The sequence below is a fragment of the Anopheles stephensi genome, chromosome X (assembly GCF_013141755.1).
Source record: "Anopheles stephensi strain Indian chromosome X, UCI_ANSTEP_V1.0, whole genome shotgun sequence".
Lineage (NCBI taxonomy): Eukaryota > Metazoa > Arthropoda > Insecta > Diptera > Culicidae > Anopheles > Anopheles stephensi.
In genome coordinates this window covers 18470565-18490716 of record NC_050201.1, presented here as the reverse complement: position 1 = coordinate 18490716, position 20152 = coordinate 18470565, and the positions used below count along the sequence as shown (strand labels likewise).

Below are 20152 nucleotides of genomic sequence, written 5' to 3'. Positions count from 1 at the left end.
ATCGCCTAATCCGCTGGTCGTTGTAGGAGGCTTGATTTTTTATGATTGTTAAATTTAAAGCGTTTTCGTTATGCTACCTAATGTAAACACGCAAATGTATCAAGAAATTTCCATGCATCTAACGTTACCATTTATGAATACGCGTAAGTCGCTTTTTTGGTGCATGTGCATTATCACTAATGAAACACATTCTAATGTTTATCCGAAGCTATGACGCCCAACAAAGAGTTGGTTATTTGCTTTGGCGTGTCGATCGTGTGAAGTACGTGATCCGAACCTATCGATTTTATGATCATGCATATGAGAAGTTGTTTCTTTGCGCGAATCTATAGGGTTCGGACACAGACGGAGGAAATCGAGACTTGCTTGTTCTGCGGTCAAAATCGGAGTGAGTTTATTAATTTTGATTTACATATAAGTTGGTTATTGGGAATTGGATGGGGAAGGGAAAGGTATTGACGATTCTTGATGATTATTGCTGATTCGGCTATTGTATGTTTTGCAATCGGTAACTAGGTCAGACGATCAACACGGTTTGCTGATCGATGCTGTTTGCTGATCGGGTGCAATCGGGCCGGTGGCGGTTGACACCACTAGAAAATGCTGTGTTGACAAAGCAGGTTGTTAACTCGCGCACTTTTCTAAGCGACGTTCTTTTAGACACACTACTCAGTCACGCGAACCTGCACGATAACACGTACACATGTACATACGTGCCGTCTTTGTTCTATGTGGAGGACGCCTACTTTGCGCGCACTTTTCTTAAAGCGCCCGTAGACGAAGCATACTTGTAGCCGGCGACTTTTGACAGCTCCAGCTACCTATTGTTCTCAAGTCGCCAGCTTGTAACCCGATGTATGCGGGAAACACGCCGGCGACACGGATGACGGATCGGGGATGAGGTGGTTAGCACTGGTAAGTTGGGGAGTTGAACTGTTGTGCAATGAACAGGCAACACATAAATTTAAAAATTCACCGTTATAATTTTTTGTATGAAAATTCCTTAATCTTCTAGAAATTATATAGAAAAATAAGTGTAGGTTTTTAATAACACAAAACACTGTAAAAAACTTGAAACTAGAAGCCACTCCAATATTTTTTATTCATATAAAGTTCTCCCTATAAGCTTTTAAATTGTACCGAGTAAAACTTTATATATCTTTTTTCTATAAAAATGAGTTTTTATCAATATAAGCTCTCAAAAACTAACAAAACATTACGCTTTTAATATACTTTTTCGTAAAAATACAAATATATTTCATAATGCATGTATCGGGATCTTTTTATATACTCAATATTATCCGCTATTTTGTCTCTGTGTCAGCATGAGAGTTTCAGTTAATATTTGATGACTACGAAAGTGATTTTCTTTCTGTTAAAATAATTATACAGGCGATAAAAATGAACGTTTATCAAATTTAATAGTTTACTTTGAAGCCATAATTGATCCGATCCTATCCACAGTGATAAACACAGTGGAGTTATTTTTTGGGGTATTTGACAGCTATAGCTGCTTGTAGCCGCTGCTACCACAGGAGGGGTCGAAAACGATAGCTACAGCAAGGTGTATGTATTTAGAAGGTGGATTTTTATCGATTTGACAGGGCGACATTTTAGTCGAGTTATGTCAGAGTTTGTTTACAAACACATATGGTATGGGGCTACCAACATGAACAAACAGCCTCGATTCTCAGTCCTTTGAGCAATTTCGCTAATTTATGGGTCATCTTCGCATATTAAGTGTTGTCCCACAGACGATTGACGATATTTGGTTGCATTTTTCGTCAAAAAATCGCAAGCGATACCATCACCGGCGCCTCCTCCGACGCTGCAGTCACTCTTCTCAATACCCTTCCCCTCGATCACCTCGGAACTGTTATGTCAGGTCGAGAAATGTCAATTTGCTCTAAACAACTCTACCTTCTATATCTACATACCTTGAGCTACAGAGACGCATCTGACAGCATACAAGAACGAAAGAAAATCGGTGGTTGTCAAAAGTCGCCGGCCTCAAGTATGCACCGTCTACGGGCGGTTTTACACGACGCACCCTCTTCTTCGTTACTCTGGAGTAACGTTTTCTCGCTGTCCGTCTGCTACCTTCCACCAGGGAAACACTCGATCGGCACTATTTCGAAGCACGTTCCTAAGAGCTCTTCCTAACCTGTCCGATCCACGCGCATCTTAGCCTTTTCTTGATCGCTTCATGAACTCACTCATACTTTCACTCTCTCTTCGGCGTAGTCTGATTCTACAATCCATACGCTTGCAAACCACTATTGCGAGTTTTGGGGAAGTGTTTTAAGTTCTTCGATCTTCAAGCATTCACATGCGTACTTTTCCTTGTAGAAACTTCTTTCACAGACAGTTCCTTGTCTTTCCTCTTTTTTCACACCAGCACACCAAGCATAAAGCATAAATTTTGAAAATTGTTGCAGCGATCAACTCGCGGTAATATCCAACTTCTTTATTTGTTTCATTTACAATGTTTTAACGGTAATAGGGTTTAGAAGTGTTTAGGAGAGAGATGAAGAAGCTATTACAAAACAATTGTCCAAGAAGAAAGAAGGAAGTAAGAAGAAGAAAGAATAAGTAAGAAGAAAATCAAATTCAAATCAAATAGCCCGCGGTGTGATCGAGGAAAAAAAACAGTCCTTTCCTGCAGAAGGCAGTTTTTAATAGTTAATATAACGCACTTTAAATAACGAAATCAGCATAAAACCATATTTTGTGTAAAAATATCTATTTATTACTCACAACTTCCTAACGCCTGTCATTCGCCCGTAGTGCCAATCTAGGATGACGTATGTGTGCCGATCGTTGGAAAGCCAACACTTCAAAGAACACCGCAAAATTTGCCAAGTGCGCGATGATCGAGAAAAAATAATAGATGGCATAGCCTAGAATGGAATGGGAATAACTTGGAATCGCCTGGGCAACCGAGACCGTCGAGCGCGACGAAAAAAACTGAGAAAATCCTGCCACAAAGTATTCGTGTCAGTTGAGATTTTTGAGTTATTGAAACATGCTTCACAATTTTAAAGGGGTGTTCGATCGGGTGTAAAGTTGACTGATTTTGAATTTCTTGCTCTCATTGGAGAATATCATCTCATAATAAACTAATGTATTAAATAACCTATTTAACAAAAATGTTTCGATTTTTTTAAAACTTGCATCACATATTCTAATAGTTTTGCATTTTATTAGGGAGATGCGCTGGTTACTACCTGCTACTACGATACGCGTGGTTACAGTATTGCAACCTTGGGAGGTTTTTCAATCAGCGATGAAATGTGTGTGAATTACATACATTACTATCCAGCAACAGAGCTTGAAGTTTGTAAAAGCTCCATCTCGGATAAGTCGTTGAACAACTTCTTTGAATACATGAAAAAGTAAGTAAAGACATAGTAAACCTACGATTTCATGCATAAACAATTAATAATTGTACTCAAAATGATATATTTTCAGGATTAAAGAACAAAATATAACCTCAGCAAGTGGTATTCGTTCAAAAAATTATCGTTCAATTCATTGGAATCAAATGAGTATAAATAAGCTTTTTGATACATATATTTCCACCCCTTTGAGTATGCAATGCAACCGGTCAAATGGAATGCGTTTCGATGGATTTGATTGGGAAAACGCACCTAAACCTAAATTCAAACTTCACGTTAATAAAAAATCCAGATCGTGCACCTCTGTTCCCAATAATTTACAATGGTTCAAATCTTTGAATGAGGGATGTTGTGATAATTTTGGAGACTGTATTTATTCTGATACAAAGCAGAGGGAATGAAACAGAGAATAAAAATATACATAACATGTTAGAAGGAAGCTCATAATAATGTTTCACATCTGCATAACAACTGAAAGATACAAGAAGTAGCCATCGTTCATATAAATTAATATCTAAAATTATGTAAAGGAAAACAATAAAAATATCATCAAATTTATTCAATTAATAATTTAACTAAAATTAAAAAAGTCAAATATAATATATTAATATATATCACATACCTCAAACATAGTATTTATACCATTAAAATGAGACGATCTTCGTTACACTGACACGACTGTAGTACAGTGACGGTTCCTATCATTGCGGAACTTCCAAACATAAACATCTACAGCTACATCCTATCGTGATCAGCACTCATTTTTTATTGAGCAGCTTAGTCCGGAATTCTATACAGGTAATCGTATTATTCACAATCAAACGCCTGATGTCAATGGCGAGATGTCAATCCTCGGTTGTGGATCCTCAGCACTCCATCGATCCTCAGCTCTCCCTCGCTACTTCTTCTCTCGCCTTACGCAGTGCAAGCAGCATATGGAGAGCTGGCAAAAGCAACAACAACAACAACAGCAGTATCCCCTGCTGCAACGCGAATATTAGCGCGGAGCAGCCGTTTCACACTAGCAACCAGCACAGTTATATATGTATATATATATATATATATATATATATATATATATATATATATATATATATATATATATATATATATATATATATATACATTTATATTTGCACAAAAACTCTTCATTACTTCATTCAGATGCTTTCTGAAGAAAAATACTCAAATTTTGGTTAGAACTGCTTCGAAAACGAACTGAAAAAACATAGGACCGTGTGGGTTTGGCGCCTTTCCGTTACAAGTAGGTGACGGAAAACAGTTTGACAGATACGAGTCTCCGTTTGTGTTTGGCATTGTATTTGTAAGATGTGACAAATTTTATGCATTGTATTTGTAAGATTGTCTTTCTTTGAGTTTCTTTTTTCCAACAGACAACACAAACGGCTGTCATAATACAAATCTTCCGTTTTTGACAACTTTTCTTTACAATTTGTAACATGTAATCAGGACTTATGCGCCGACAATATTCCAGAAGCCTTGAAAAAGGCTGTGTTTGTTGTTGCTATGCTGACGGTCTTACAACAATATTCGAGGAAGCCTTTAGAAAGGCTGGATGTATACTCTTTCTCAATGAATAGGTGTTAACACGCCGGTTGTTCTTTTTCTACTGTTTATTCTACTCTCATTTGCTTTTCTCTCGCGCTTCTACTGTAGGGTACGGCCTACTCCGGGACGCGTTTTGATTCAAGGAGAAGGGAAGGGAAACCAAGAGTGGATGGTGTTCCACTTGGAACTACCAATCATGGAAGAACGGTGGAAAGGGAAGCCAAAAATTTAGCGACAGATATCAAAATGTACCGGAGAACGCTGTTAGGTGTCCTAAACACGCTACACGACAAGGACAGTTTATGGATCTAACAACTAGGTAATTTTGGGATAGAGACAAAAGTTAGACTCCAAATATCTTTGCTGTTTAACTCTCACTCAATGGTTTATTTCTTATGCAGCGTCATCTCAAGGTGCCGTGTTGCGCTGTCGATGGATACAATATTAAAAGGAATGACTTAACTAAAACCTCTTTACTATGGCTGGTTTGCACACGCTCTGACGACATAGGAATCACCGCACAGTTTTTTTACTGGCTACTAGATGGCGTTTTGTACAAAGGATGGCTAGTGTTACGCGGGTTGCCTACTGCCTAGATGCTTTAAATCTTTCTTGTTTAATCTGAACACCTACTATATTACTATAATTCATGTAATTCATTGTTTTTGTTTGCATACATTTTGGCGTATACATGCTGGCCACCAAAACCTCATACGGTATTTTCCTAATTCCTGTTATTAGATTACTTCCTAATTCGTGTACCATTCGGGTAAATGGCAAATCTTGCACGCTGGTCATTTAAACATTCCCTTTTGAGTGTTTACTGTAACCACTCGTACTACCTAATCGTTTTCCTTATGTACCTAAAAAATTCTTGCTAGTGGCCATCGAGTGTGAGGGCAATTCTCTTTAAATAATAGTACAAGCAACTTCTTCTTCATCTTCCGTGGCACTACAACCTCGAGAGGTCTCGGCCTGCCATTCTTGGCTTTCTGTGACTTGATTTTACCCTTAGCAAAGTAGTCAGCCCTACATATGGGGAGGCGGTCTGAATGGTATTTGAAACCCCGGTCCTGCCGTGTGAAGACCAGCGCTGCTTTTGCCTGGGGCACCGGACCGCCCCTAATACGAGCATACCTTTCTATAATTCGATTTGATTATCTTTGTGACCTTTCTTTAGCAAAAGTGCTTGGAGATATTTCCGATACCATCTTTTCCAAAACTGTTGACTTATTTTAGTTACTATTGTTATTTATTTATTTATTCATTCATTTGAATTTGTCTGCTAACTAGATTAATAAAGATAAGTGAACCTTACATAACAGCTAATAAATTACACAATATGACAAAAAAAACAGAAAAAAGAAAAAAAAAACTACCGAATGCTCAAAGCTGGAGAGGAATAAAGGAAAGAAGGAGAGAAGGAGCGAACAGAATAACAACAATAACACTAAGAGACATTGTCGGAAATTAATATCTATTTTTTTCTTAATCATTTTGAATCATCTTTAAATAATAGCTCTAGATCAATTATTATAAGAATTATACCGTATAGCTTAAACCCAACAGGACGAAGGTTAATTACCGAATGAATTTGAAATTAAAAGGACTGTACAAAACGAACAATCGATCACGCAACATTCAAACATCGACGTAGCGAAAGAAAATTAATTGTACAAACCTTATCCCTAGTGAGATTTCTCAGATTTTTGGTCCTTCGAACCGAATACGTGAATGTAAATTTTTCGATCGGTTTTCGCCATCGTGTTAGAAGTTCGCGGCGTCGCATTTCATCAAATTTTTCGTGTTCGTTTTTTCACGCGCGATCGTTTAGTGAGTGATCAAAATGGACAAGAAGATCAAAGCTGTATTGTTATATTATATTCAACATAAGTTTCCAGAACGGCATTAATTAGGAAAACAAACGTATCTTTATTACAGAAGCAGAACCTTTCTCTACTGCGTTCAAGACTGGACTGAACGCCTTACCCATGTGCAAACCAGGTGCGCACATTCTTATCGCTTTGACATAAAGCCAGGTCGCATCATATGATTACGGAGCGTACATTGTGTTTCCTAATAAGCTGCACAGCATAAAAAACTGATCGCGTTGGAGAACATTAAATCGCAGGAGCGGTTTAAACAGTGTTTCGAAAACGACGATGTAAGCCAGATCTCGGAGGCTTTGGAAGGGTTGGACCCCGCAAACAATTCGGGTCAGTTTGTAGGTGAAGGGTATGTAGAAATCGTGCGAAAATGGGTGAAACTCGTGGGAGGCAATCTTGCTCGGGCGAACTTTTTTTTTTTCGTTTATTTATAGAGGCTTTGGGTCTTTGAGACTTCATTCGCCACTAACTCGGGCGAACTAGCTGTTTAGCTCGGTACAGCGCATGCGCTGTGCTGTCTTTGAATGTGTGCGTGCGTCAAAAGCGAGCGAAACGCCGCTGTGTCAAAAAATGTGTAAACAAACTCAGTTGGAGTTCAAAAAAGTAAACATGCGCAATCCGCTTGGTTATGTGCGAAAATTCGTGAAATAATCTAAATATTCTTTATTTTGAACACCTCGAACTTATTACCGATATGTGCAGTGCCGTGGAATAACAAAAGTTGCTTCAAAAAAGCTGTGTGTGTGGCTGATACTCCAGCATCTTCCCATGTGTGTAAACTACACCAAGAGTATTACTGTTTTGTGATCATCATTTTTCATTCGGATTGCACATTATCGGGCAGAAAAAGGTAACGTATTGTTTTCCATACTACTGTGTTCATAGCAACGCCTACTATTATTTCATTTGCGCTAATATTACACCTTGTTTAACCTATTTTTTCTGTAAGATGCTCTTCAAACCTGTCCAGTGACTCTTCGTTGCTGATATATTGCATCGGGATGGTTTGAGCATTGCGTCGCACGCCTTTCATCGGGTGTATTGTGGCCAAAATTTCATTCACTACCGCAGCCGTTTGGGCAGTTCGGGCATTCAATTTTAATAATAAACATTGTGAACAAAAATCGTGCCCAGGACAAGTTGTTTTTGCTTGAACTAACTCTGTGTTCTTATTTACATGAATAGATACGGTGGACGGATGAATGCTGCTTGCTGACGACTGCTCTTCGTGAAATGTTGATCCCGGTGATGAAACACACGGTTCCGGTGTCATGCTTGGTGACGGCTGACGGGATCCTTGATGCACGACAGTCGTTTTTGCCGGTCGCGCAACGTCATGCGCGAGTTAACAAACGTTCAAAACAAGTACGATCACGTTCAAGCGATCCTTCACTTCCGTCGTCTTAAACAAATAATTATTCATATTCCGAGATAAAACTGTTATCGCCGTCGACCCTCGGACCACCAACGATCCTTCGCTTACCTGTTCTTGTTGTTTTTCGTTCCTTCCACATCCTTCCTTCCCGACCCAAAATATTTTGTAAAATCTTAGAAAATAAACCACTCTACGTCTAACCGCCAATTGAAACGGTCATAGTTCTCTGCTCCGCAAAATCACGTCCGAACGTCGTAACCCGAAAGAAAATCTTTCGAAAAAGTTAACTGGCGCCCGAATAGGGACCTCCAAGTCTAAAAGTGAGGTGATATAAAGTTATAAAAAACCTGCACGACGACAACGAGGAAGACGTCATCGTGACCAGCAATTCGTGGAAAGTCTCCCGAACAGACGCCGAAGGGTCCTCAGTAGGCAGTGCCAAACCGGATCAACCCAGAGCATCGAGCATCGGTCATCGGACGCAGCATGAGATTCAACATTGGCGCAGCATAGTTGATCGAATCGTGAGTCACAAATTATTATTCATAAGTGAGGAAATTAAAGTGAATGTTAAATTTGATAGAAATCAGTTAAGAGTTATAATCAGTGTTTAGATCAGTGAAAAAAGTGAAAAGGGAACAAAAATTAATATTATTGTCATATGGTGAACGATAGGAAAGATAGAAGGTTTATTTATTTATTTATTTATTTATTTTCGATTATGACGGCTTGACGCCGTATGGTCAGTACCGCATGTGCTGACGAAGTACAAAATTCAAAGACACAAAAAATTACCAAGGCATTTCCTCCCTGATATTTCGCCTTATCCCGGGCGTGCTCGGTTGTAGATGTGTGGAGGTTGTGGTGAGTTTGTCCAGTTCTATTGTTGGTCCGGGTCTATTGCTGTGTAGAGTGTGTTGGTGGTTAAGATGTGTACACACGGGACTCCATCCAGATAGAAGGTTTAATTGTTTCGAAAAAAAAAAAAAATGACTACTTCTGCACCTTCTAGTACTATGAGCTATGACGAGTTTGTTAGCATTGGGAAAATTCCCGACTATGTACGAGATCTCCCAACCTTTGAAGGGAAGGCAAATGAATTAATGGCGTGGGTCATGGAAGTAGAAAAGGTTCTACATATGTACGCTAGAGTCCCACGAGATTCCACCTTTTTTCATATAATCGAAGGAACAATAAGAAGAAAAATTAAAGGCGAAGCAGCCGAAGTTATTATTACCAATGGAATAGCTGGTGATTGGTCATCCATTAAAAGCACTCTTTTGCTCTACTATAAAGACAAAAGAGAACTGAAAACACTTGATCACGAACTTACTGGGATCAGTAAAAAAGCAACAGAGCCATTAAGCAGCTACTTCAGTCGTGTTAACGATTTGCAAAGTGCAATTATAACCCAAATATACACCGACCCGAAGTACTCTATCAATGCTGAAGCACACGCTTCTTACTTTAGAGAGAAAGCGTTAGATTGCTTCATTAGAGGTCTAGAAAGTCCTCTTAAAAAAATTAATAGTCCACCCAACTTAATTAAAATTAAAAAATAATAGTTCACCCAACTTAAATTATTGGGTATAAACTTTCAATTATTGCCTAGAATACTGCAATATGAACATGAGATCGGCACCATTTAAGGGTGAGACTTGTTCGAATCAAATACCTAGACCAAGGGATCTACACGTACCATCTCCCCAGCGGCACAGTTACCATAACAATAATGTGCATCAAACACCACCACTACCCCCAAGATATCGAAACTTCCAAGGAAACCATTATCAACAGAGGAATCATTTTCCTACAACTACCTATAATCAACCTGGTCCAAGTCAACCTTGATACAATCTTCCAGAACAGAATCTTAAACCGCAACAGAAAATTAACTATCCTCAACTGATGGAAGTCGATCCATCCCTACGATCGAATGCTATTAATTATGCCAATCGACCGGTATATGACCAAAAAGGAGCTCAATCTTCTCCTTGGCAGCAAAAGCAAACCTATTCAGTGGATTCTCCGCTTGAATATGTCCAAACGGCACCACCATTAAATGAAACAAATCTAACAAGATTGGTCCGCACTGTGGTGAAACCATTTCTCTCCTACATCACATTGCGGACAACACAAGGAGAATTTTACTTTTTAATAGACTGTGGATCAAATATCAATTTAATTTCACCCAAATTAGCTTTAGCCTACAAAAAATCTAAACGGTATGATTATTCTAGTGGTACCATTAAAAGTGCTAATGGAAATTTTAAAGTAACCTCAGCAATTGACATAGCATTTTTTGAACCAAAATCAAGCCTGAAGTTTCAATTTGTTATGTATGATTTTCATCCATTCTTTCTTGGCATCATAGGCACCAGTATGCTTAAAACACTCGATGCTAACCTTTGTTTCAAAACAGATGTTCTTACAATAATAACGGATGAAGGTTATCCTTTCAAAATACCGTTGCTTACCTATGAAAATAAAAAGGAAAATCATTTACTTGATTTTCGTACCAATCATTTAAATGAAACTAACAGGAAAATGCTGACAGATGTGCTGTGTAGGAATAAGCACGTTTTTCATGAACCAGATTTAGCATTAACCTGCACTACAAATGTCGAATGTACAATAAACACCACCGACAGTATTCCCGTCCATCAAAAAGTGTATCCTTATCCTGCGGCATACACAAGCGAGGTAAACAAACAAATAAAAACTCTTTTAGAAACGGGTATAATTAGACCATCCCGATCAGCTTGGACATCCCCAGTCTGGATAGTACCAAAAAAGGAGGATGCGTCAGGTCAGAAAAAATTTAGAATGGTAATTGATTATAGAAAGATAAATGAAAAAACTATTAGCGATCGTTACCCTATGCCCGAAATAACACATGTCCTAGAACAAATGAAAGGGCAAAAGTATTTTTCAACTCTGGATCTTGCCTCAGGATTCCATCAAATAAAAATGAATGAAGATGACATTGAAAAAACTGCATTTTCAATAAATAATGGTAAATACGAGTTCGTAAGAATGCCATTTGGTTTGAAAAACGCTCCAGCTATATTTCAGCGTGCTATAGACGATGTTCTTAGAGAACATATTGGAAAAATATGTTATATATATAATTATAATTTATTGATAAGCCTAACCTACAACTACATCTAAACTAACTAAACCTAACGTTAAAAAACCCTAATTTTATAATAGCTCTAAGTATCGCAATCTAGATGTTCACTGTTTGGCGTTCCGAGAGAGAAGAACGTGCAGCTTTACTCGCTTCGAACGCGTACCTTCAACTCTATCACTCTAACTCTGCTGGTCTTATACCAGTTATACCAGCAGCAACGCTATACGTTAAGTGCGCGTGATTATACCACATAATTCGTCCCCGGGGCGAAAGACGGACGTCCTCGGACGTATTCCTAAGCGGCTTTAGTTCTTTTGATCTTATTTTTATGCCTCTTAACATGTTTTGAGTTCTCGAAAGTCCTATCTTTTACATTTTGTGCTGTAGTTATTTTAGCTCTTTCATCTAATTTTTTCCTGATATTCGGTTTAACATAAACGTGCTGGCCTTCCTGTATCAAAGGTGGTTCTTCTTTGTTATTGTTTCCTTTCATTTGTTTTTGCCTTGATAGTTCAATTTTCGTTTTCACCTGGCTAAATAGTTTCTCTGCTAGTTCTTTTATTACAATAGGATTTGTATGATTCAATTGATTAAACAATATTTCATTTGGAGTGTAGTCTGTTGCAGTATGAACTGTTGCGTTGTACAACGAAATCGATATGGCGATAATATCTGGCGTATTCATGTTCAAAAACTTGTGTTTGTTCGTGTTGTAGATTTCTATTATTGTTGAGTGCGTTTTTTCTACCTGTCCGTTACTTTCTGAGGATGATGCGTATGTAAGAGTAACGCCTAAACTGCTCAAGAACTGTTTTAGCTGTATGGATCTGAACGTCGTTTCATGATCAGTAACTATTTGTCTTGGGATTCCAAAATTACTGAAATATTTTGCCAGTGCACTTTTAACGTCTATCAAGTTTTTCGTTTCTATAGGAATCATTTGAGCGAATTTCGAAAACGCATCTACTAACGAAAGGAAACTATTCGAGTTGATGGAAAAAATATCCATGTGGACACGTTCCATTGGCTTTTCTGTTGTCGGTCTCGGCGATATTTTGATGTTATATGGCCTCCGTTCGTATTTGTTTTTATTGCATACAGTACACGTGTTGACTGCGGATTTGATTTGCTCATGCATCTTGGGGAAGAAGAACGATCGCTTCATTTGGCTTTCAACTTCATTTATGCCACGGTGAGCCCTTTCGTGTTCCTTTGCTATAAGCTGGTTCTGTTCTTCAACCGACGTCACATCTTTGACTTGTGAGTGTGTCATGATCATGTAACCACAGCAACTAAAATGATTCTTGAAAGAACTTTGTATTAATGATATGATACATTTTGGAGCTAATATGGCCGTTTGTTTTCCGTTATGGTACTTCTGCAGAATATTAGTGATCGTATTTTCATCGTATTCTCTTCTTTTTATAATAATTCTTCTATAATGTGCGAACGGTGTTTCTATTAAATCTTGATGTTGATTGCCCTTTTCAAATATTATTTGGTTGCGGTAATAGTTTAAAGGCCTTTCGCTTGATTTTATATAAAAATGGTCTGACGTATCTGCTGAATGATTTGTATCAAGGGTAGTTGTGCTGTTGGCATTAATTTCATTTGGAGCCTCTATTTTTCTACTAAGAGCGTCTGCTACCACGTTTGTTCTTCCCTGCTTGTATTCGACATTGTATTGGTAATTCTCTAGCTCAAGCCTCCAATTTAGTATTCTATTATTTTTTAAAGATGTTTTAATAAACGTGAGAGGTTTATGATCGGTAAAGAGTTTGAACTCATTCCCATAAAGATATGGTTTATATTTACGGATTGCCCAAATAATCGCGAGTGCCTCTTTTTCTATATTCGATAAATGATCAGTTCTAATTAATTGTTCAATCATACTTTTGTTTGGAATGGTATTAGAATCAAACGGAATGGGCGAAATCGTTTCAAAATTATTTACAGTTATTTTAAGCGTTGTAATTTCTGGAGGGATCTTTTTTGTTGATAACACATTAATGGTGGATTTATTGTTTAGTGAAGAATACATCCCAGGTTCTATTATTGTATCTTGATCAATTCGTTGAAAAGTTGGCACAAACCAATCTCCACTGCGATCAGTTGTTACTGTTATAGTGTGATGAAAATATTTGTCAGCATAATATTTTTTGAATTTGGTTTTTATACCTTGTATAGTGATAGTATTAGTATGGTAATTTATTACAGTATTAGTTTCGGCCATGAACTTTGAGCCTATAAGTCCATCAAAATAATTATGGAAATTGTAAATGAAATACGTTTGTGGTTTTATTTGTTTTCCTAACAATTGGCATGTCGCTTTCTTGCTCGTAGCATGATTTCCAAAAACATTCGATATTGTAGCAGAGCAATTATCCTCACAATTGGAAATAATTCCTGGTTTAAGAATATTTTCATTTGCTCCACTATCAATAAGTAACCGTATAGTTCTGTCCAAAGAGCTGTCGTAAACAGTTATGTATGGCAAAAAATTCAATGATTCTTTCAAGTCAGATTTTCTATCGAAGTGGCCCGTTGAAAATTTTGAATTATTTTCACTGTTATTCGTAGTTTCAGTGTTATTGACCGTTCTATTGTAGCTAGTGTGTTTTGTTCTCATGGAATTGTCAACATCCATTGGTTGCGGATATTGATTATCAGGCTTTTTCAAATAACCCGATTGTGCTCGTGAATAATTACCAAAATTTGGTCTGCTTTGCTGAACCTGCTTATATGGTGAACTGGGAGGTGGTTGACTGTTCATTCTATTGGAATTTACTTCCTGCGATTTAAATTTGCATAGAAAATTGTACGCATCTTCTATGTCCTTTGGGCGAGCTGCTTGAGCATAACCGAAGTATGGTTTTTTCAACCCTGCCACAAAAGCTGCCAAACCATCCTCATCGATGAACTTATTGATCACTGTCCAGTTGTCCCTATAATCTCTTTCTTGCTTTGCAATTGATTTAATATTCTGAATAATTTCTTTAGCCTGTTGGTAATACTTATGTATTGTCATTCCTTCTGTCATTGTGTGTCGCCACAATTGACACTTAAAAGTCGAAAGTTCACGCCTATCTCCAATGGCATCGATTAAAATTATTTTAATTTCATCGAAATCCTTCGGGTTACCAGCAACACAAATTGTGTCTTTTGCCTTTCCTTCGATTTTGTTGCAAACAGCTGTTACGTACACACCATACACTTCACTATTCACTCTGTCTTTGAAAAGGTTCAATGTGCTCTCAGCAGTATCAAGCCATGCGGTCAGTTGCTTTCTGTTACCGTCATAAGTAGGAAGAGATTTGATCGGATCGGGGATCCTATAAAAATCTTCAACCTTGCATGTAGTGGTAGGTTCCACGTGGTTCACTTGATGAGCCTGAGCACAAATTTGTTCCTGAGTGCATTTAATAGATTGTTCCTGAATATTAAGTCTCTCATTAATTTGAGATAGACCTAAAGTTAACTGCTTAAGTTGTTCAACAATTTGATTTTCCATCGTTACGGATTTTATGGAACTGTTAGAATCTGTTTCTGTGTCCGAATCTGACCTAACACTAGGTGAACGCCAGCTAACGTGTTGGTCAAAATGTTCTCTTTCTCTTTCGATCTCTCTCGGCATCTATTATCACGAGTGATAATACTAATGCCAATGTCCGCTCAGCCTATCTAGTAGTACTGGTTGGATGTGTGTGTGGAGAAGACTCGATGAATTGTCTCGCACCACGTGTTTATAACGAAAATAACTACAATTATAAACACTTTTTGCAATTATCGACCTATCTTGTAGTATCGAGTATGCGTTAGTAAAACTAATAAAAAAGTTTTACTTACGTGTGGTGCAGGTTATGCCGGGGGGTCCTCGAACCAAACAACGGATTCAATCCTTTAGCTGCCGGTGCAAATTGCGGGAACCACTTTAGAAAGGATTATTAATCCAATTCTATTCCACTGTTTTTAAGCACTTCCTGAACTGTCTACAGCGCCAATTATAATTTATTGATAAGCCTAACCTACAACTACATCTAAACTAACTAAACCTAACGTTAAAAAACCCTAATTTTATAATAGCTCTAAGTATCGCAATCTAGATGTTCACTGTTTGGCGTTCCGAGAGAGAAGAACGTGCAGCTTTACTCGCTTCGAACGCGTACCTTCAACTCTATCACTCTAACTCTGCTGGTCTTATACCAGTTATACCAGCAGCAACGCTATACGTTAAGTGCGCGTGATTATACCACATAATTATATACATGGATGATGTAATCGTATTTGGTAAGTCGGTAGAAGAACATCTACTTAATTTAGAAAAAAAATTTGAAAACTTTAGATTCTGCTAATCTTAAGGTTCAGTTGGACAAATCAGAATTCCTCCACAAAGAAATAGAATTTCTAGGCCACATCATATCATGTGATGGAATAAGACCTAATACCAAGAAAATAGAAGTCATCAAACTGTTTCCAATTCCCAAAACTGTTAAAGAGCTAAGATCTTTTTTGGGATTAATGGGCTACTATAGGAGATTTATTAAGGATTTTGCGAAAATTGCCAAACCACTTACTAATATGTTACGAGGTGAGAAAATGCAATCCAGTACAAGAATATCGCTTGTACCAGCGCAGATCTTATGTTTTGAAAAAATGAAAAATATTTTATCCTCTTCTGATGTTTTGATATATCCAGATTACAGTGAACCATTCATTTTAACAACGGATGCTTCTGATTACGCCATTGGAGCGGTTTTATCGCAAGGAGAATTAGGAAAAGATAGACCTATTCATTTTGGATCACGATCTTTAACCAGAGCCGAAGAATCGTACTCTGTTCCTGAAAAGGAAATGCTTGCCATTATATGGGCACTGAAAACATTTAGAAATTATCTGTATGGAGCTAAATTTAAGATACTGACAGACCATCAACCGCTCACATTTACACTTTCTCAAAGAAATACTAATGCCAAGTTAAAACGATGGAAAGCATATCTAGAAGAACACGATTACGAGATTTTATACAAGCCAGGGAAAACTAATGTAGTCGCGGATGCCTTAAGTCGAATGGTATACTCCATGACAACAACGCAACATTCAGCTAATGACAGCGATGATTTCTTCATTCCATCAACTGAAGCGCCTTTGAATGTATTCAGGCATCAAGTTATCCTTGAAGAGGGAATTTGAGATATTCAGACAACTGAACCATTCCCGAACTTCAAACGAATCAAAATGATGATTTCAAATACAAGCGAACAAACATTACTCAATGTCTTAAAAACTAATTTCGATCCTTCGAAACTTAATGGTTTATTAACCAGCGAATCTATAATGGGGAAACTACAAGAGGTATACAATAAAAACTTTGGAAGACAAAATATGTTAAAAATCCGATATACTCAAAGGATATTGGAAGACGTACCAAACACCAACGATCAAATAGATGTTATTCAAAAGGAGCATAACAGAGCTCATCGGGGAATAGAGGAAAATAAAGCACAAATATTTAAAAAATATTATTTTCCTAAGATGAATGCACAAATAAAATATTTTATACGGAACTGTCGTGTCTGTAACGAGTGCAAATACGACAGAAACCCACCCAATCCACCGATGCAAAAAAACACCTTTGCCAAAAGCACCCTTCGAAATTATGCATTTTGATATAATGTTCCTAGAGAACAATTATTTTCTTACATGTGTTGATAAATTTTCCAAGTATGCACAAGTGGTAAAGATTGAGTCCAGGGGCATCATCAATGTTTTCCCAGCATTAAAGGAGATTGTATTAAAACATAAACCACCAGACATAGTAGTAATAGATGGAGAGAAGTCATTTAACTCCAGGGAAGTTACTGACTTTTTTAATTTAGAGGATATCACTCCCTATGTGACCGCTACAGGAAGAAGTGAAATGAATGGTATTGTAGAGAGATTCCATTCTACTTTACTCGAAATTTATCGAATTCATAAATCAGAACATCCTCACGTACAACTCTCAGATCTAATAGTTATGTCTGTGCACAAGTATAATAATTCTATACATTCTAGTACATCGTTCACTCCTATAGAAATTATTACACCTTCTAACGAAACACCATCCATTATAAATAAAGTAAAAATTAATCTTAACAAAAAACAGGAAAAAGATTTAAAATTTCACAACAAATCTCGAAAGGACAGAAAGATATCCAACCAATCGAATGCATTTATGAAAACAAAACGAAGACTTAAACAAGCGAAACCATATAAAAAGATAGAAATAGATAAAATCAACCGAACTACTGTAACTACTAAAAAAGGAAAAAGAATACATAAAACAGATCTAAAGATTAAATGAAACAAACCTGTTCTTTTCCAGATGCGTACAGCAGTGTCAGGCCCAAAACATCACAATATCCAGTATGGAAAAAATTCCGATAATAGCATTTAACAGAGGCGATGCTAGATTAGCGATAGGTAATAATTATTACATTCATCATTTTAATATATCGAACATTCAACGCGAAATTAAGGTATTATCAATTGAGTTCAAATCCCTTGAAGAAATCCAATTTTCAAGCATGATAGAGCAAGAGTTTTCAAATGCATATGAAATGTTAAAAAATACGATACCGATTCATAGAGCCAAAAGATGGGACACAATAGGAACTGTTTGGAAATTCATTGCAGGAAGTCCTGATGCAAATGATTTACGCCTGATAAATACTACATTGAACGGGTTGATTACGAATAATAACGTTCAAGTGAAAATAAATAAGGATTTAACGCTTCAGCTAACAGAAACTTTGAAAACAATCAAAGATGCGCTTAGACTGTCACGAGATTCTTCAATAGATTTCTTTTCCCTCAACATTCTCCTTAATCTCAAATACTTGGTCGATAAATTGAGTTTGGTAGCAGATAGTATTACTCTAGGGAAACTAGGTATAGTAAATCCTCGTATATTAAACCGAAGTGAAATAGATTTGTTAATGAACGATTTACAAAAACAGAATAATCCGTTTCAAACAGTTTCAGAAGCGCTATCATATGTGACTACGAAAATAGCAACAAATAACAATGAACTGTTATTTATACTTAGCTGCCCGAAGCTGACGAACGATATATATAAGAAAATTGAATTGTACGGTATAACGCATAAAGATAAGAAAGTTCATGTTCCCAACCAATTTTCTTCTTCTTCTTCTGTGGCACTACAACCTCGAGAGGTCTTGGCCTGCCATTTCTGGCTTTCTGTGACTTATTTTTACCCGTAGAAAAGTAGTCAGCCTTTCGTACGGGGAGGCGGTCTGGATGGGATTTGAACCCCGGCCCTGCCGTGTGAAGACCGGCGCCGCTGTCACCTCTGCCACCGGACCGCCCCAATTTTACCTATCCTTAAAATCACAACTTTTCATCGTCCCGAACTTTAACAAGAACATTTACGGCTTAGAACAACTACAAGAAGATAACGGAAAATGCGTACCAGCTATACTCAGAGGACAACAAGCAACATGTGACTTCATAACAAACCCAGCAGCGATGGAAATTCTCCAACTCGATAGGACACACATTCTGATCAACTCAGTGGCAGAATTCACTATTAAAACAACATGTGGTATTAAGAAGAGAAACTTGACAGGCTCTTTTCTCCTATCCTACCAATCATGTAACATATTCGTCAATGACGAAGAGATTTCCAGCAGCCAAACTGAGCTTCACGGATCGCCGTTGAATCTTCCGCTTTATGGTATAAACGTCACATCGAAGAACCACATGCTGAACCTTACTCTAGAACATCTACACACAATGCATATGGATTTAAGAAGCGAAATGCATCAAATACGGCTAGAAGCCAAAAGCTTCACATGGAACAATTGGTCCATAACAAGCGTTGTGAGCACACCTGTAATGCTGATTATTGCCGCATGTATTTACTACATTGTGAAGACCCAGAAAACGAAAACAGTGATCAACATAAACGGACAGAAACCGGCCATATCACCGAACTCAAACAACGACAACGATAACACTTGCGAAGAGAACGAGCCAAACGCCCAGATAAGTCCAAACTTTCAACCGCCCACAATGATGGAAGTTTTTCGTACGGAGCCTCAAATCTAAGGAGGGGCAAGTTAACAAACGTTCAAAACAAGTACGATCACGTTCAAGCGATCCTTCACTTCCGCCGTCCTAAACAAATAATTATTCATATTCCGAGATAAAACTGTTATCGCCGTCGACCCTCGGACCACCAACGATCCTTCGCTTACCTGTTCTTGTTGTTTTTCGTTCCTTCCACATCCTTCCTTCCCGACCCAAAATATTTTGTAAAATCTTAGAAAATAAACCACTCTACGTCTAACCGCCAACTGAAACGGTCATAGTTCTCTGCTCCGCAAAATCACGTCCAAACGTCGTAACCCGAAAGAAAAAGTTAACGCACGGTGTCCGGGAGAAGTGTTTTTAAAAAAAACTTAACTTTATTTCCATCGACCGGCGGAGTTAATAACCGTTCGGATTAGCGTCTGAGTATCAACTGAACTGTTTGGATGGATGCTGGTGCGCTGGTCCGTGTTGAATTATGCTGCGTGCTGAATAATGCTGCGTTGCAAATTATGTTGTGCGCGCTGCTTTGTGGTTTGTTTGTTTATCGGTCGTGCGTGGTTTGTTTGTTTATCGGTGGCGCGTTCTGCTGCGTGGCGTTTCTCGTGTTGCGCTGTCGTCTTAACTCCTTACTGCGCTGTCGTCTTAACTCCTCCCCTCTTAAATGACTTTGCCCTCAAAGTCTCGTTGCTGCGTGGAA

At 37.8% G+C, this 20152-nt stretch overlaps 2 protein-coding genes across 13 annotated transcripts in view; one reads left to right on the top strand and one right to left on the bottom strand.

Moving 5' to 3' along the window:
- The window catches only part of LOC118512559 (tyramine beta-hydroxylase), a 43840-nt gene extending 39395 nt beyond the window's left edge, over positions 1–4445 (top strand). The window contains exons 3-4 of the mRNA XM_036057152.1: positions 3208–3395; positions 3472–4445. Coding sequence (XP_035913045.1) covers positions 3208–3395; positions 3472–3799 — 516 coding nt within the window. The 3' untranslated portion in view covers positions 3800–4445. The remainder of the gene's footprint in view (positions 1–3207; positions 3396–3471) is intronic.
- The window catches only part of LOC118512938, a 39191-nt gene extending 19326 nt beyond the window's left edge, over positions 1–19865 (bottom strand). For 2 of the 12 annotated variants that reach the window (XR_004906377.1, XM_036058124.1), the window contains exon 1: positions 129–932. The gene's annotated coding sequence lies outside the window, so the exon portion shown is untranslated. Of the gene's footprint in view, positions 1–128; positions 935–1937; positions 3200–8336; positions 9022–19619 lie in introns of those variants that run through there. The other 10 variants (XR_004906367.1, XR_004906372.1, XR_004906371.1 and 7 more) reach the window with 10 other exon arrangements.
- Between the last annotated feature and the right edge of the window lie 287 nt (positions 19866–20152).